The 15,120-nt window shown below is 45.1% G+C and overlaps 1 protein-coding gene across 4 annotated transcripts in view; it reads left to right on the forward strand.

The window, feature by feature from the left end:
• Positions 1-15,120, forward strand: part of xmas (RRM_XMAS2 and SAC3_GANP domain-containing protein xmas) — a 417,359-nt gene that overhangs the window by 20,731 nt on the left and 381,508 nt on the right. For all 4 annotated transcript variants that reach the window (XM_075896259.1, XM_075896258.1, XM_075896260.1 and 1 more), the window contains exon 4: positions 13,868-13,961. In XM_075896259.1, coding sequence (XP_075752374.1) covers positions 13,868-13,961 — 94 coding nt within the window. The remainder of the gene's footprint in view (positions 1-13,867; positions 13,962-15,120) is intronic.

A 15,120-nucleotide genomic window follows, 5' to 3' on the forward strand; every position in this document is an offset into this window, starting at 1 on the left:
CACTTTCAGTGTGATGGCTTCTCTGTCATTTTTCCAAGCCTTCTTGATAGGACTGACATGGACGTGGCCTTGTGGGATCTAAAATCCTTTGGAAACAAAGGCATTCCGCACGCACTTAACAAGGTGTGGAAAGTCAGAAATCATGTGTAGGTGTCTTGCAGAATCAACAGGATAGGGAGCCTTGCATATGATTTACACTGATGATGCTGCAACCAGTAAGAAAATTATTTAAGCTAATGCAGGCAAGAAAAACATTGTTTTACAAAGATGTACAGAATGAGGCAACTTACCCTTTATTCCAAGCAGCTTCCAAAGACTTCTGTTCCATGGCGCACCGTCGCTTGTCCAATAATCAACACGAAGACTTGATTTTTCGGCAAGTATCGTCGCTTCAAGAAGAATTTTGAAAGTAGAGGGGCCTTCACGTTGCCTTTAGAAGAAAACACGCCAAGTATTTGGATCAATCCGCCTGTAAAGAAGACGAAACAATTATTGCAGTGTTTTGGACAAAGCCAGGCTCTTTGTTTCACATATGCGAAATTAAAAAGTGGACAGAAACCAAATTCTTGTTCTTTGTAAGCCACTCGTGGCAATAATGGAGTATAATTAACAGAAACCACCCACATTGGAAAGGCTGAAACATTATGATGAGTCCGTGGTCGCTCAGAGAAGTCTTGTCTTCTGGTTCAGTGAAGTTACCAAGGTCTACGAAGCCACTCCATTCTCCACACGCTTTCACTGCAATATTCTCGGATAGTTTCAGTTCATCAAAAACAAGGCCCCCATGGAGACTGAACTCATCCATATCCTTTGTTTTTTGCTCCAGGGCTGAAAACACCTTGGGGTTGAAACCGAATGTGCTTTTAAATCCCTGCAAGTGCTTGTCCAAATAAGTCTTGCTTGGTAGTGCCATGATTTCATGTTTCCTTATATGTTCATATAGCTGCGGGCTCTTCATCCTCATCAGGATGCATTCCAGAATCCACAGCTTGTCGTAAACCATGCCACGGCTCGACTTTCTTGACGCGGCTTTAAAACAAGTTCGTACAGCCAACTGCTGTTTTGGCGGCAGTCCGCAAATTTTTTGCTCGAAAGCCGTATCGGCCATAGACTGATTCACAAGCCGCTGTTTTTCTACCGTTTCTTGGGCTTTTGCGAGCTTTCTCCTAGTTCGCAACAGCTGAACAGATTGCCTGGCAGCTCGTTGCCGGAATTTCTGTTTGGGATTCTGCTTCTGTCTGCGCATCTGATTTGATATAAGCTTCCTGGTGTAGTTGCAACGCAAACACTGTTTCCCTTCTGCTGTTGTAACCGAGCATGCGTGCGAGTAGTACGATTCACCAAACTTCATGCACTGACCGGTCTTGATGGGCTCAATACCACACCCAGGGCACAAAAACAGCGCGCCAGCTTTCTTTAACGCCGCGAGCGCATCACTTTCAGTGGCCACAAAAAATTCATCAACCTTGACGTTGTGGCAGTATATTCGGCACAACGATGTTTCAGCCTGTTCCTGCGTCGTTTCCGAGCACCCTGCGAATGTGACGTGCTTGTGAACGAGCACATCTCTGCATTTTTCCCCACGAATGTGCCATCCAAAGCAAAGTTCCCCAGGCTCATTAGTCAGCACAATTTTGGTGCAAAAAGCTGACGGCGGTGAAATATTGCTGAACAGGTGAGCAGAAGTCTCCGACGCTGATTGTACATCAACACTCTCAGTGAGTTCACTGTCGGGCATGCCTTCATCTAAAGCCATGCACTTCGGTGGTGGGGCATAGTGGTTGGCGAGGTCTCTCTCTTTCCTTCTTTTTGGAACATGCTTTGTGAAGTACAAAGGTACATCTGGGAATATGGTCGGCACAGCGTCATCGGTCAGCGCTGGCTGTCGCGTTCAAGCTCCACAACCTCTCAATTGATGACATTATTATTATTATTATTATTTATTACATACTGCAGTCCGTAGACCAAGCAGGAGGGGCACAAAAAGGGAGCTTAGCGAAAAAAAACGAACAAGTTATACAGCAAGTTAGAATACACAAGGCTACTGAAAAACAAGTCATACTAAATAGGATGCTTAGTTATACATATCTAGAAAAAAAAGCGAACAAACTTCTAGAAACAGTTTCAAGCACAAAAAAGTAAAGCTACACAGTTGAAATAATAAGAAGAGGTGATCTAGCATTGAAATATCAACAGTGTTGATTACAGAAAAGATGCATGTAGTTTTCAAAGTCGGGAATGCCACGTTCAGGAAAAACATTTGAAGGCAGTGCATTCCATTCGCTAATGGTTCTCGGAAAGAAGGAATGTTTGAAAAGGTTAGTACGTGCAAAGTAAGGTGTCAGATCATGATTGTGAGCATGCCTGGTTTTCCTGGAAGAAGAGGGAGAGACGTATCAATATTAAACTGATGATTACGAAGCAGGAAAAGAAACTTGAGTCTGGCGATAGTTCTACGCTGTTTCAAGAGCGGAATGTTGTTGATAGCCATAAGTGACGAAGGTGAATCAAGATTGTGATAGGCATTATAGATGAATCTTACCGCTCTCCTCTGGACCATTTCAAGTTTATAAACATCCTTTTTAAAATACGGGTCCCAGGCTACGCATGCGTACTCTAGACGGGGTCGAATAAATGTATTATATGCAAGAAGTTTGATCTGAGTTGGCGCGTTTTTTAGTTTGTGTCTAAGAAACCCTAGCTTTCTAGAGGCGGAGGAACAAGCGTCGTCAATGTGGTTACTCCACGACAGTCGATTGGTAATATTGACTCCCAAGTATTTAAAATTGCTCACTTCGATCAACGAATTATTATTTAAGGTGTAGCGTGATGCAAAAAGGGTAATTTTATTTGAGATACGCATATAGACCGATTTACTAATGTTTAACTCCATCGACCAGGTATGGCACCAATCGGAGAGAGAATTTAGGTTGTTCTGCAAGCACTCTTTGTCCCTTTCACTTTTAATTGGCTTGTAAAGAATGCAGTCATCTGCAAAAAGCTTTAGGCTAATGGTGGAGGTGTCAACAGATGAAACGATGTCATTGATAAAGATGAGAAACAAGACAGGGCCAAGGACACTGCCTTGTGGAACTCCCGAGGTTACAGGTAGAACCCCAGAGCAGCAGCCCTCGACCTGGACAAACTGTTTGCGGCTGGTAAGGTAGGAGCGGATCCAATTAATTACAGTAATGGGTAGGCCAATGTTTGAAAGTTTGGTGAGTAATTTACTATGGCAAACACAGTCGAAAGCTTTTCTAAAATCTAAGAAGATGGCGTCTATTTGGTCACCCTTATCAAGTGCCATTGCGAAGTCGTGAATTGTGGTGACAAGTTGAGTTGTAGTCGAGAGGCCCTTCCTAAAACCATGCTGGAAAGGAGTCAGAATACTGTTTTCTTCAAGAAATGACATTATGTAATGCGTGATGATATGCTCAAGAAGTATACAAGGACCGGAATTTAATGATATTGGCCGGTAGTTTTCAACATTTAGGCGATCACCTTTTTTAAACACGGGAATAACACGTGCCGTACGCCAATCATTGGGAAAAATTGAATTATGAAACGAAAGACGAAAAATATGGGTGAAGACATGCGCGATAGGTTCGGCGTAACGTTGCAAAAACGCATTAGGTATGCCGTCGGGACCATCGGAAGATTGTCTTAACCTTCAGTAACAGTGAAAGGACACCTTCGACAGTTATGAAATCGGCAGATATAGTAGACAGAGAAAAAATGTTTGTGTCAGCATAATCTCCCTGAGTGAATACTGAGTGAAAATACTGATTGAATTGGTTTGCAATTTTGACTGGATCGTTAACAATACAGCCATTTACTGACATCTCGGTCGGTGTTTTGTGCGCATCGCTCAAGTACCGCCAGAATCTATCCGGGTTAGTTTTCAAAAAGTTAGGAAGCGAGTGGTTGAAGTATCTTGCCTTATTTTCGCTTAGCCGAGTTGCAAGCTGGGCCTTCAAGGAGATAAGTCTGCAGGGTATTTTTTTCTGTTTTCTAGCTCGTTTTAGCTTGCGGTGCAAATGTATGATATCTCTGGTAATCCATGGGTTATTTCGGTTTTTCCTAACCCGTTTGCTTGGCACAAACTTATCAGTGCAGTAATGTATCGCAGTTTTTATTTAGTTCCAGGCGATTGACACATCATCAGAAAGATTATCACATAAAAACGACAGATAATCCAAAATGGCCTGGTCATCCGCCTTCGAGTAATCCTTAATGACATGTCTGGTCTCTTGTCGGTGTGCTTTGTTTTCACCAATACCGAAGGATAAAAATACTGCTTTATGGTCGGAAATGCCATCTTCAATAGAGACCGTGTATTTGCATACATCGGAATTTAAAAAGACTAGGTCGAGTGTAGAACGGGTGTTTCCAGCCTCTCTGGTGCACTCATTAACAATCTGCACAAGATCGCACATCAAGGCAATGTCAGCGAGAGGGTTTAACATCGTTACATCAGAGCCAGAGCATGGAACGCGCCAGTCAACATTGGGCAAGTTAAAATCACCTGCAAGAATCAGACGATCATTTTTAAACGTGCACATGTGGTCATATAGTCTAGACAGATATTCGTGTGTTGAAAAGGGTGGTCTGTAGATGGCACATACAGTGAAGTAATGGCCCCAGCAGCTTACCTTAAGGAATAAACTTTCGTGCTCATGAATTTGTTGAAGGGGCCGAGCACTAATACAATCTTTGAGAACTATTGCTACACCACCACCTCTTGTTGGCCGGTCACGTCTGAAGATTTGATATCTCGGAGGAATTAGTACTGAATCATTTATACCTTCGTGCAGCCAGGTTTTTGTGATTATTGTAATGTGAGGGTCGTAGGTGAGTAGAAGGTACTCGAGCTTGTCAACTTTATTTGACAGGCTTTGTGCGTTTACGTTAAGCACTCTCAAACTTTTTGACAAACACTGTCGAGCGGGTCAATCAGAACCTGTAGCTTGCGGATTAAGAGCTACACGCACATTTTTGGCTTCATCCCAGCCAAATAGTTTGCCATCAATTTTGATCTTGTCGTGAATAAGAGTAACCCGTTTCCTGCTGTCGCGTTCAGCTTTTGCACTTTCCCAAAGCAGGCGGTGCTTGCGCAGCGTGCACTGGCTATAATCATTTTGCACATAAATATTGGAGCCCTTCAATTTATTTGAGTTCTTTAAGACTTCTTGTTTCTCCAGATAATCTTGAAAGTAAGCTATGACAGGCCTACGACTACCTTGGCGGCCAAGACGGTGAATGCGGGCTATGGACTTGCACTTCACTTTCTCGAATATATCGGTTACAACAGCAGTTCGAAGACAGGTGTCATTTTCATTTGTGTTTTCGAGAACACCATGAATGATAAGGTTTGCCCGACGGCTTCGGCCTTCGAGATCAGTTAACTTAGAGCTCTGCCATGACAGCACAGTTTTAAAGGAAGCTGCAGTGGATTCAAGAGCTGCAACTTCCGGTGATTTATCTTTAAATTCCTGTAGTTTGGCTTCAATTGCTCGAAATCGCAAGTCCATGTCGCACATTATTTGTTCGTTCATCGATTTTAATAGCTGTATTTCAGCCTTCATATCTGCTTGGCCCTGAAGAATACTGTGTAATAAATCAGCGTTCGTGGGTCCTGGGTTTGTCTCAACGTCACCACAGAGTAACATTTTGCATGCACAATAGCACTCATATGCAATACTTAAACAGGTTCTTGGGCACGGCACAACTACTAACATGACTTCATCACTAGTTTTTATGTTGGAAGCAGAGTAGCTAACCTGTACAACGAAGAAGAACTTCGTGGTCAGCAACATGGTCGCTGTCGTCTCGCCGTGCCCACTGTCGAAGAAATGCTGCAGTGGATGTTTTATAGCCTCGGTCGCTGATGTCACGGACATGCGCAACTGTCGCTGCGTCGGAGCGTCCATACAGAAGGTCAGTATCGGCGTCTGCTCATGCAGATCTGCCACGGAAAGGTAGATGGTGTCAACCGGCGGCGCGCACGTGTCATTCGTGCTCGGTAATCTTGTGACCGTCAGCAGCGAAACCTGTACAACGAAGAACTTCGTGGTCAGCAACATGGTCGCTGTCGTCTCGCCGTGCCCACTGTCGAAGAAATGCTGCAGTGGATGCTTTATAGCCTCGGTCGCTGATGTCACGGACATGCGCAACTGTCGCTGCGTCGGAGCGTCCATACAGAAGGTCAGTATCGGCGTCCGCACATGCAGATCTGCCACGGAAAGGTAGATGGTGTCAACCGGCCGCGCGCACGTGTCATTCGTGCTCGGTAATCCTGTGACATGTTTGAATGCTTTTTGTATGTAGCGTTCATCAAAATGACGGGAACACACCACACATGTATTGTCAAGTACCTTGTCGTCTCGTTTGATGTTTCTCGACCATTCCTGCAGACGAGCAAGATCTGTGGGAGCTCGAAACAATGACACTTTTACCTCTGACGACTTGTATCCACTCTTGCAGAGTGGCACAAAGCACGTGCTACCCTTACGGGCAGGCATGGTCACACATCCGACGAGAAAGGTGAACGCCGACAATATATGATGTTTGCAGCTCCTTCACAAGTCAACACAGCATCAAGACGAAGTAGTTTGAAACCGCGCAAGCATAGCACACGCACAAATATACTGCATACACCTCGCTACCGCGCCTGACAGGCCTGGCCGCGCTCAGACTTGCCAGCAGGCTGCAGAGCCATCTGGCGGACAGATCCGAACACATGTCACTGCGCCCGCGGAGGGCGCCGCCCGCTCACGACACTAGAAAAAAGTTCCAGCCTCTCTACTTGTATGTTGAATATATTTATTTATCATATTTTGTGTTCAGTGATCGTCCTAAATGTTTGTTTCTTTCAATTTGCAGTGAATATTATTTGTGTGCTATTTTTACTAATAAATAATGATATTTATGAGATGTTGTTACGAGGGCGCGACGTCAACACAGTCTCGAAGGCGCCACTGCTCTGAACTCCGCCGCCCAGGGTCACCAGCCGTTTGGTAGCGTGTGTTACTCAGCTCGCGACTGCTTCTGCGCAGAGCTGATAGACGAGCAGACGAGACGACGGTGAGTTAAGGCAAGGTTTATGTACAGCAAAGAAATAGAGGCGTTACAAATTCGGCACTGGGGCCGACAGCTTAGGGACTCAAAGAACCGAGATGTCTTCTCTCGCACACATCCGTCGGCTTCTCTCTCTGTTATGAAGTGCACCGCCGACGAGGTTACGAAGGACGCCACGAAACTCGCCGCTGCCAAGGACACCGGGCGTGCCGACTGCGAAAGGGGCTCGAAGCAACGAGAGGCTTCTCTGACACATAGGTCTACTGCTGGCGACGCGCCGCAGGGCTGTTTTTATAGGCACCGGGTGGATCATTTGAGTCACCAACGTCCAACTAGAAGCGCCGCTGGCCGTTATGTCAGAATCCTCCAATGGGGCTCGCCGCTGGGCCGCGTCGTGCTCATCGAATCCGGAGCCGCTGCGCGTGATTGCAGCCAAGGACAAGTGACGTTCCCACGCATTGCGTAAGACTCGCCAGGCTGGAAGGCACCGATAGCTCCAACGGGCTCGTGGGCTGAGGGAGCTCGCTGTGCATTGCATGACAGACTGGTGCCGCCTCTTGACGACGTCGTTGAGTCGATCGTGTCAGGCAGGCGCGATTGCTGACCTTCACGCAGATTGCCTTTGCAGAGGCATTGATGTTCGGTGTGGACTCCCAGGCGTAACGATGCTTTATACTCCTGAAGTTGTTAGAAATATTTTGCCATCTGCCTCAAAAACACCAATGGCTTCTCCAAACTAAAGGATTTTTTTGATCTAAGATGCTTATGGCTGCTTCTAGGCTTCATTTTTTCTGCTCCAGATTGTGCTCCAAAAGGCAAAATGTTGCTTCAGTCATTGCATTTGTGACCTTTCTCGCCTTCATCAATTTAATCCCCATTGTCATGGGCATTCCCACATCTCCCTGGGCCCTAATAAAGTTGGCCTAATTTCCCATCTCATTGTGTCAAGCAAAACCCTTGTGGAATGCTGTGCATTGGAAAAACTCATTCTATTGTTTCTGTCACTGGTTAATGGGCCCCTCACAAGGCCTCATAACAAATTCTAGTTAGACGATGGCAGTTGTGTGTTTGAAGAAGAGCACCGTGCCTCAGACTTTTTTCAATTGGTTCATTACCTGCTTTTAAAACTAGTATTCTAAAGTGGCGCTAAACCATGATTAGAGAAGGAGAGCTTGAAACCCGTGCCGCTCGCCTCCTGCATTGTTCGCAAGCAAACTCTCTTCTCTATCCCCTCCGGTATCTGAGCAAATGGTGACGTGTGCATGATGTCCCCGAGCAAGCCCAACCCCCAAGGGCGTGAGTTGCATTGTTTTGTTGACCAGTGTGATTTCGTGGTCTACTGCCTGTTTCTGTGGGATGGATGCCACTGTGCGCCCGTTTGGAAACACTTAGTTAAATGCTGTAGAATAGATGAGCATGTTGACCGCTTGAACGCACAGGACCATTAATTTCGTTTCTAGGGATAGCGTCTGCTCGATGCCATAACTGTGGGGGACACGAATGCTGCAGGAAAAGGCTGCGCTGCAAGGTTGAGGTCGAAAGACTGGACTGACACAGTGAAAGCGCTTCCCTGTGTCTGTCTAGTTTGTCGTCCTCAACATTGCAGCACAGCCTTTTTCTGCTGCATGTTTCAAAAGCCCCCACACAAGCTTTTCCGAATGCATGTTTAATGCAGGCACATTAGCCCTGCATTGCGTTGCAATTCATGGAAAAAAAATAAAACAGGTGCACACATTCCCATATTGTGTCTAATTATTTATCACAAGCTTTAATTATCTGTTCAAGCTACAAATTACACAAACTGCACGTGTCGTATAAAATAATTTTCGCTCTGTAACGTGCTACTGTTGGTGACATCAGAGCACAGCCTTCTACATAGAGGACCGACGTTACAGCACTACTGTCTACGTAGGGGAATTCCTACATCTCCGTCATGCCCTCAATCTCTGTGCGTGCACCTGTGAAAGGAAGGGCAAGAAGCATTCATCTTGTGTCATGAGTAAGAGGGCACGAGGCTCATGCCGGGCATGGGACCCTAATGGTGGGCAGACGTGCCATGTTTAGGTACGAAATTGGTCAGAAAAAGGTTCGTGGCATTTGGCCCAAGCTGTGATGGAAAATCACGGAGGATAAGCTGGCATTGTGCTTTGGGGGGTCTGAGCTGTGAAGACGTGGGAGACCAGCATCGCTACAGTGACGGGAGCAGCATAGCCGCCCGGTTCCGAAGGATGTTGACGTGAGAGGTCCGGGAAGTGGCCGTCGACCTCGTAGGTGCTCTCGAGTTAAGCCTTCTGGACTTGCCACACTCTTATCTAGCAGTTCCTGTTGTATTGAGAGCTATCCCACTTTGTGCTAGGACAGTAGCAGTCCACACCAGACAGCGGAGTGGACCCGTCAGCAAGGGAGTCCATGACAAGCTAAGCCTAGCCCAGCGAAGCTGAAGGAAAAAAAATAAAACAGGTGCACACATTCCCATATTGTGTCTAATTATTTATCACAAGCTTTAATTATCTGTTCAAGCTACAAATTACACAAACTGCACGTGTCGTATAAAATAATTTTCGCTCTGTAACGTGCTACTGTTGGTGACATCAGAGCACAGCCTTCTACATAGAGGACCGACGTTACAGCACTACTGTCTACGTAGGGGAATTCCTACATCTCCGTCATGCCCTCATTCTCTGTGCGTGCACCTGTGAAAGGAAGGGCAAGAAGCATTCATCTTGTGTCATGAGTAAGAGGGCACGAGGCTCATGCCGGGCATGGGACCCTAATGGTGGGCAGACGTGCCATGTTTAGGTACGAAATTGGTCAGAAAAAGGTTCGTGGCATTTGGCCCAAGCTGTGATGGAAAATCACGGAGGATAAGCTGGCATTGTGCTTTGGGGGGTCTGAGCTGTGAAGACGTGGGAGACCAGCATCGCTACAGTGACGGGAGCAGCATAGCCGCCCGGTTCCGAAGGATGTTGACGTGAGAGGTCCGGGAAGTGGCCGTCGACCTCGTAGGTGCTCTCGAGTTAAGCCTTCTGGACTTGCCACACTCTTATCTAGCAGTTCCTGTTGTATTGAGAGCTATCCCACTTTGTGCTAGGACAGTAGCAGTCCACACCAGACAGCGGAGTGGACCCGTCAGCAAGGGAGTCCATGACAAGCTAAGCCTAGCCCAGCGAAGCTGAAGATGACAGATAAGACCGGGACATCGGCAATGAAGACCAACAGCGCATTAGGCGGAAACTACTGATAATGACCGTAGGAGCTTGAGGAAAACGTTGACGACAGACTCGACGAATTGTCGACATGGCAAGAGCATGGAGTCTACGTGACAGTGGGAGGAACTGTGAGAATGTTTCATTAACGAAATGCCAGTTTGGCTAGAGAAAGATTAGTATTGAACTTGACTCGGAATAAAGTTAGTCCTGGCTTCACTGTATAGCCCATTATTGTGTGTTTCTTTTTTGCATTTTAAGGGTTTGTTTGGATTTTAGCCATTTTGTGTAATAATAAAATGGATTTGCCGTGTTGCCACCGACTTGCGTCTCTCTTTCAATCCAACCCTTCGCAAGCGCTCCGGCGATAAATTAGTGACATCTTGAAATTTGACTGGTTTTGGCGCCATCTAGTGTTGCAAATTTTGGCAGACATAATCGTTAACGGCCCATGTACTCATTGCGCTTGTCAGCTCAAATTTGGCAAATGTGGTCACGGGCTCTTCAAATGGCCATGAAACCATCTTTGACACTTTAGAGAAAATGTCCGCATCGAGTTCAGAATGCTTTGCCATCAACATTGCCAGAGGTGGCAGTAGTGCACTGTGCAAAGTCGGGAAAAATGCAATGCAGTGCTCCTCTTAATGTCATTCAGATAGAGCTAGCACCCTGCAGTACGTTACCAGCAGCAAACACTGCTTCTGACATGACAAGGAGTTGTGTGTTTGCTAGTCAGTTCAAGTGCTCCCTGCTCCTGCTCTTTGCATGGGAAGAAGGAGGATGGTGATTAGAAGAAGAATGCAGACGCCTAATTTCTGGGGCCTAAGAGGGAGCACGGTGCAGTGCCTTGGGAAAGAGCAAGTGGGAGTAAAATAGACAGAAGAGTTAGAGATGTAGTCGAGAGTTCCACAAAAGTTCGTCTGGTCAGGTATCGTGATGAGAATGTAGATGCCCTCACTGACCAAGTCAAGGTCAAAAAACACTCAGAGCTGTATCGGGACCCATGCGTGTTTCTTGTCCACACTCATGAGTATGATTAAAGACCTGTATGGATCCCGAAGCGTCTGTTTTTTTTTTTTTTTCACCTTTACTTGTTCAGTAACTGCACCTACATCCTGAAAGAGCTCTCATGGGTCAGGCATCAACAGCAAACCGACCACAACGGTAGAGGCTGCCGCGATTCCCCTCTTTTCCAGGCCAGGCTCTGGAGCGCTGGTACACAGGGACGAGACAAGAATGGCAAGGAGGAGCAGTTGGGGAAGAGCGGAGACCAGTCAGTGATTGTTAAATGAACGAGGGCAGCATTTTGATCATCACTCACTTGTAACTGCACCATTACATCATTTTGAAAAATTCCCACGGCTACATACTCATTGTAGACTCGGATCACTACTGCAGCACCACGAATAAATTTCAACCTCTGAATTGTTTATGGGACCTTTAAAAGTAACATTGTATTGGGGAGTGTGTGACAATTTTTAACATTGGGTATTCATTGAAGTGAGCAAAGAGCAGTGTCGTAACATAATTGGCAGTAGATGATGTTTCGGCAGCAAGCTGCAGCAGCAGAATGGGCAGTTCTATCGGCTTTGCGTGTGCCATAAGGCCACATTGTTGGCTTTATTGGCTTGGCAGAAAACTGTAGATGCAGTTTGTGGCCCTTTGTGTTCACAGAACTAAATATTTGTTGGAATTACCTATTCGAAAGCTACTCTATTGTTTGGAATTTTCCTGCAGCACTTTCTTGCATAGAAAGTATCCATCGGTGAGTATGAACTATATAAAAAAACGAATTTCAGTTAATAAACTTTCAATGTAACGATTTATAGCATTGCCAATTATCATGGCTCCAACAGCTGTGTCAATTACGCCAACTTGATACGATTCCGCATTTTTGAGCTGTGATTTGCGAAACCATGAAATTTGCTGAAATTGTGCCTCGCTGCGCCAAAATGCCTGACCAGCCTCAAAATTTTCCCAGTTCCACAAATTTCAACAAAAAATGGAGGCCACGTTGACCATCTGCAGTTTGTGTCCTCAATCAGTCCAAGCGTGCAGATTATAACCCCCAAACCACGGTGTAGAATATAGACACTAGGTCAGGACACACTCAAAATGTGATAGAGCAGATAGTAAGAATGTCGCACACCCATTGCTCCACTGATTCCAGCGGACAGCTATTAGTGGGTTGATGCAAGTTGAAGACAAAAATGCGATGCCGCAGCCACCAACGCTTCGCCGGAAATGTGAATTTCTTAGCGAATGTGGCAGTGGCATGTTAGGAAGTAAAGGTGGAAGTGTATATCGTGTTTTCTGTGCCCACACAATCTCAACGTGCTGCGAGCGCCGGCGTTCCTGGCGACCATGTTGGTTGCCACAGCAACTGCACATAAAACACTTCTGTCTTGAGGTTGCGTCGTCCTGGCGATAAATATCCGATGCTGTCGCCAGCCAACTGGTGCACATCATTGTTACTTTATTTTTTATTGAATACGCCTTGAAAGTGAGCCGAGAAGTTTTACCCTAAACGGTTGTCCTAATTCTACTGTGAAGGGGAAAAAAAGAGGGTTGATGGGTGTACCAGCCTGAACATTTGTTGGCCTTGTTCTAACCTGTACAGAACGCTCCTTAAGCCACCTTTGCCGTAGTACACTGGTGGTCTGCATAAAAGCATATGAAGATTTGGAAGGGGTTGTTAGCACTAGTTGCAGGACACGAAACATTTTGTTCAATTACTCATGCATGTATACACCGCACAATTGTGAGAGCTAGTATGATCATCTAAACAAGTTACTGGCAGTCATTTGGACTAGTGTATGACATTTCTGTAGCTCTGAAAAAAACAAACAAAACTGTGTGCCAGTTTTCTTTTTCTTTCTTCACCTCTATCCTTAGTTTTACGAATATCCCGAATTTCAGATGCTCCAGCTTAGCCGATCCACTTTTGAATTTCATAGAGTGTGTCAAAGAATTTCACAGTCACGGCAAATGTTGACATTATCATTGTTTGTTTGGTCAGGTGCTTCAAAATACTATTTCTATTGAATTAGCACTGCTTATGCTCACTCTGCACAATTTAGGTGATGTTAAAAGATTTGTGCAGACTGTTTCTTTTTCTAAATGTAAGCTTTTTTTATGCTGCTCCAAATTTGATCTTCCGTGATAAAAAATGAATGTTGTTTGCTGTAACCTGCTCCAAATTCAGGTTTTAGTGCCCCAAAAGTAGCATTCTGCTGCTCCACAAATTGGACCAAATTCTATTTCAGCTGTTGCACTACTGCAATTTTGCATACATAGAGGTTTATCTGATTGCATAATTGTCCTGTTAACGAGCTTGGAACTGGAGCCATTAGCATCACTGGCCCAGTTCTATTCTCTCTGAAAACCTTCCAGTAAGTCTTATTTTAGAAACACGAGAAATTTTTTTCTAACAAACTTGGCAGTGTGATTGTTCTGTGCATTGAAACGGGCTTTGCCAACTCCCGCTTTGTAGTCGGCAAGTTCAATTTGGTGCAGTGTAGGTTGCAATGCATTCTCTGGAGGCAGGGCTTCTTTGTAATCACATAGCATTGTCCTCCTTTCAGCATTCTGCTGCCTTGGCAAAGAAAAGAGGGACGACCATCAGCAAGCAGTTTCCCCCAGTTCAAATCTTCTGGTGTGCAAAGAAATGGCCTTCTGGTAAGAGCCATTAGCCATTGTTTGATGCTGAAGTTATATCTTCACCAAGGCCATTCTTGTTCCCCGAGCATTTACTGGCCATGAACACACAAAATCACGGTTGCATTGGGTCTGTACATGAGAGAGGTTTTTGAGCGAATCTGACAAGCTAGAAAAAAAAAAAAAAAGGGGGACATTCAAGCGTTTTCCATTGGGAATATTCATAATGCTTTGTGCATCGGCAACACTGGGGGCATATGCCACTTTGAGTTCGGCACAGTCATGGCTCCATTAGTGAAGGCCACACATAGGCCGACTGTAAGTCATTGCTTGAATTATCAAACTAACCTTTCAACTGCAATTTTACTGTTCTGCAACAAAATGAAGAGAAGACATTGGTGCTTTGTTTGTTTAGCAAAGTGTCAACAAAAAAATTATATTTTAATTGGCTGTAGATTGTATTTGCATGCTTATGAGGAATGCTGTGACAAACAGAAAAAATAAAACAGATCGCTTGAAAATAATTACAGGCATTTTGATGTCTACAAGCAAAGTGCAACTCTTTTTTCATGCTTGTCATGATAGCCATTAGCAATGACGCCATTGAAGATCCAGAAGTGTGGTGTGGGAGATGCGTACGGTTAATAGGGAGGAGATTTTAAGGAGGGTTAGCAGCTGTACACACTGCAATCTGAATCCACAACGAGAAAATAAAGCCTAGGTCCAGTGGACAACTTTGCACCTTTGCTAAAAGATACAGAATAAACAACTTCACTCACTGCTAGCAGGTATGATACTGATACAGTTGAACCGCTTTATGAGAGGCACGCTCTGGGCAGCAATTTTTGTCTATTATATGAGATGTCTCTTATAGACAGGGTATCATGTATGCCTTTTCCTATCAACCCTTATTTTATTTTAGGAACACTGGTGTCTCTTATACCCGTTTGTCTCTTATATCAGTGTCTCTTATAAAGGGGTTAGAATGTATAAAGCTTTGAGGGCAGCGACATTCTTGTAAAGTTAAGGTGTAGTTTGTAACCCTGCAGTGAGTGCGGGCAGCACGCCAGAATCTTTAACTTGAAGGAGGGAATTGCCGATGTTGCGTACAACCTTGACAATTCAGCTGTTTTAGCGGCATTGCAACAAACACGATAAGGTCACTGTATAAAATATGTAA

Source organism: Rhipicephalus microplus, chromosome 5, assembly GCF_043290135.1.
Source record: "Rhipicephalus microplus isolate Deutch F79 chromosome 5, USDA_Rmic, whole genome shotgun sequence".
NCBI classification, from domain to species: domain Eukaryota; kingdom Metazoa; phylum Arthropoda; class Arachnida; order Ixodida; family Ixodidae; genus Rhipicephalus; species Rhipicephalus microplus.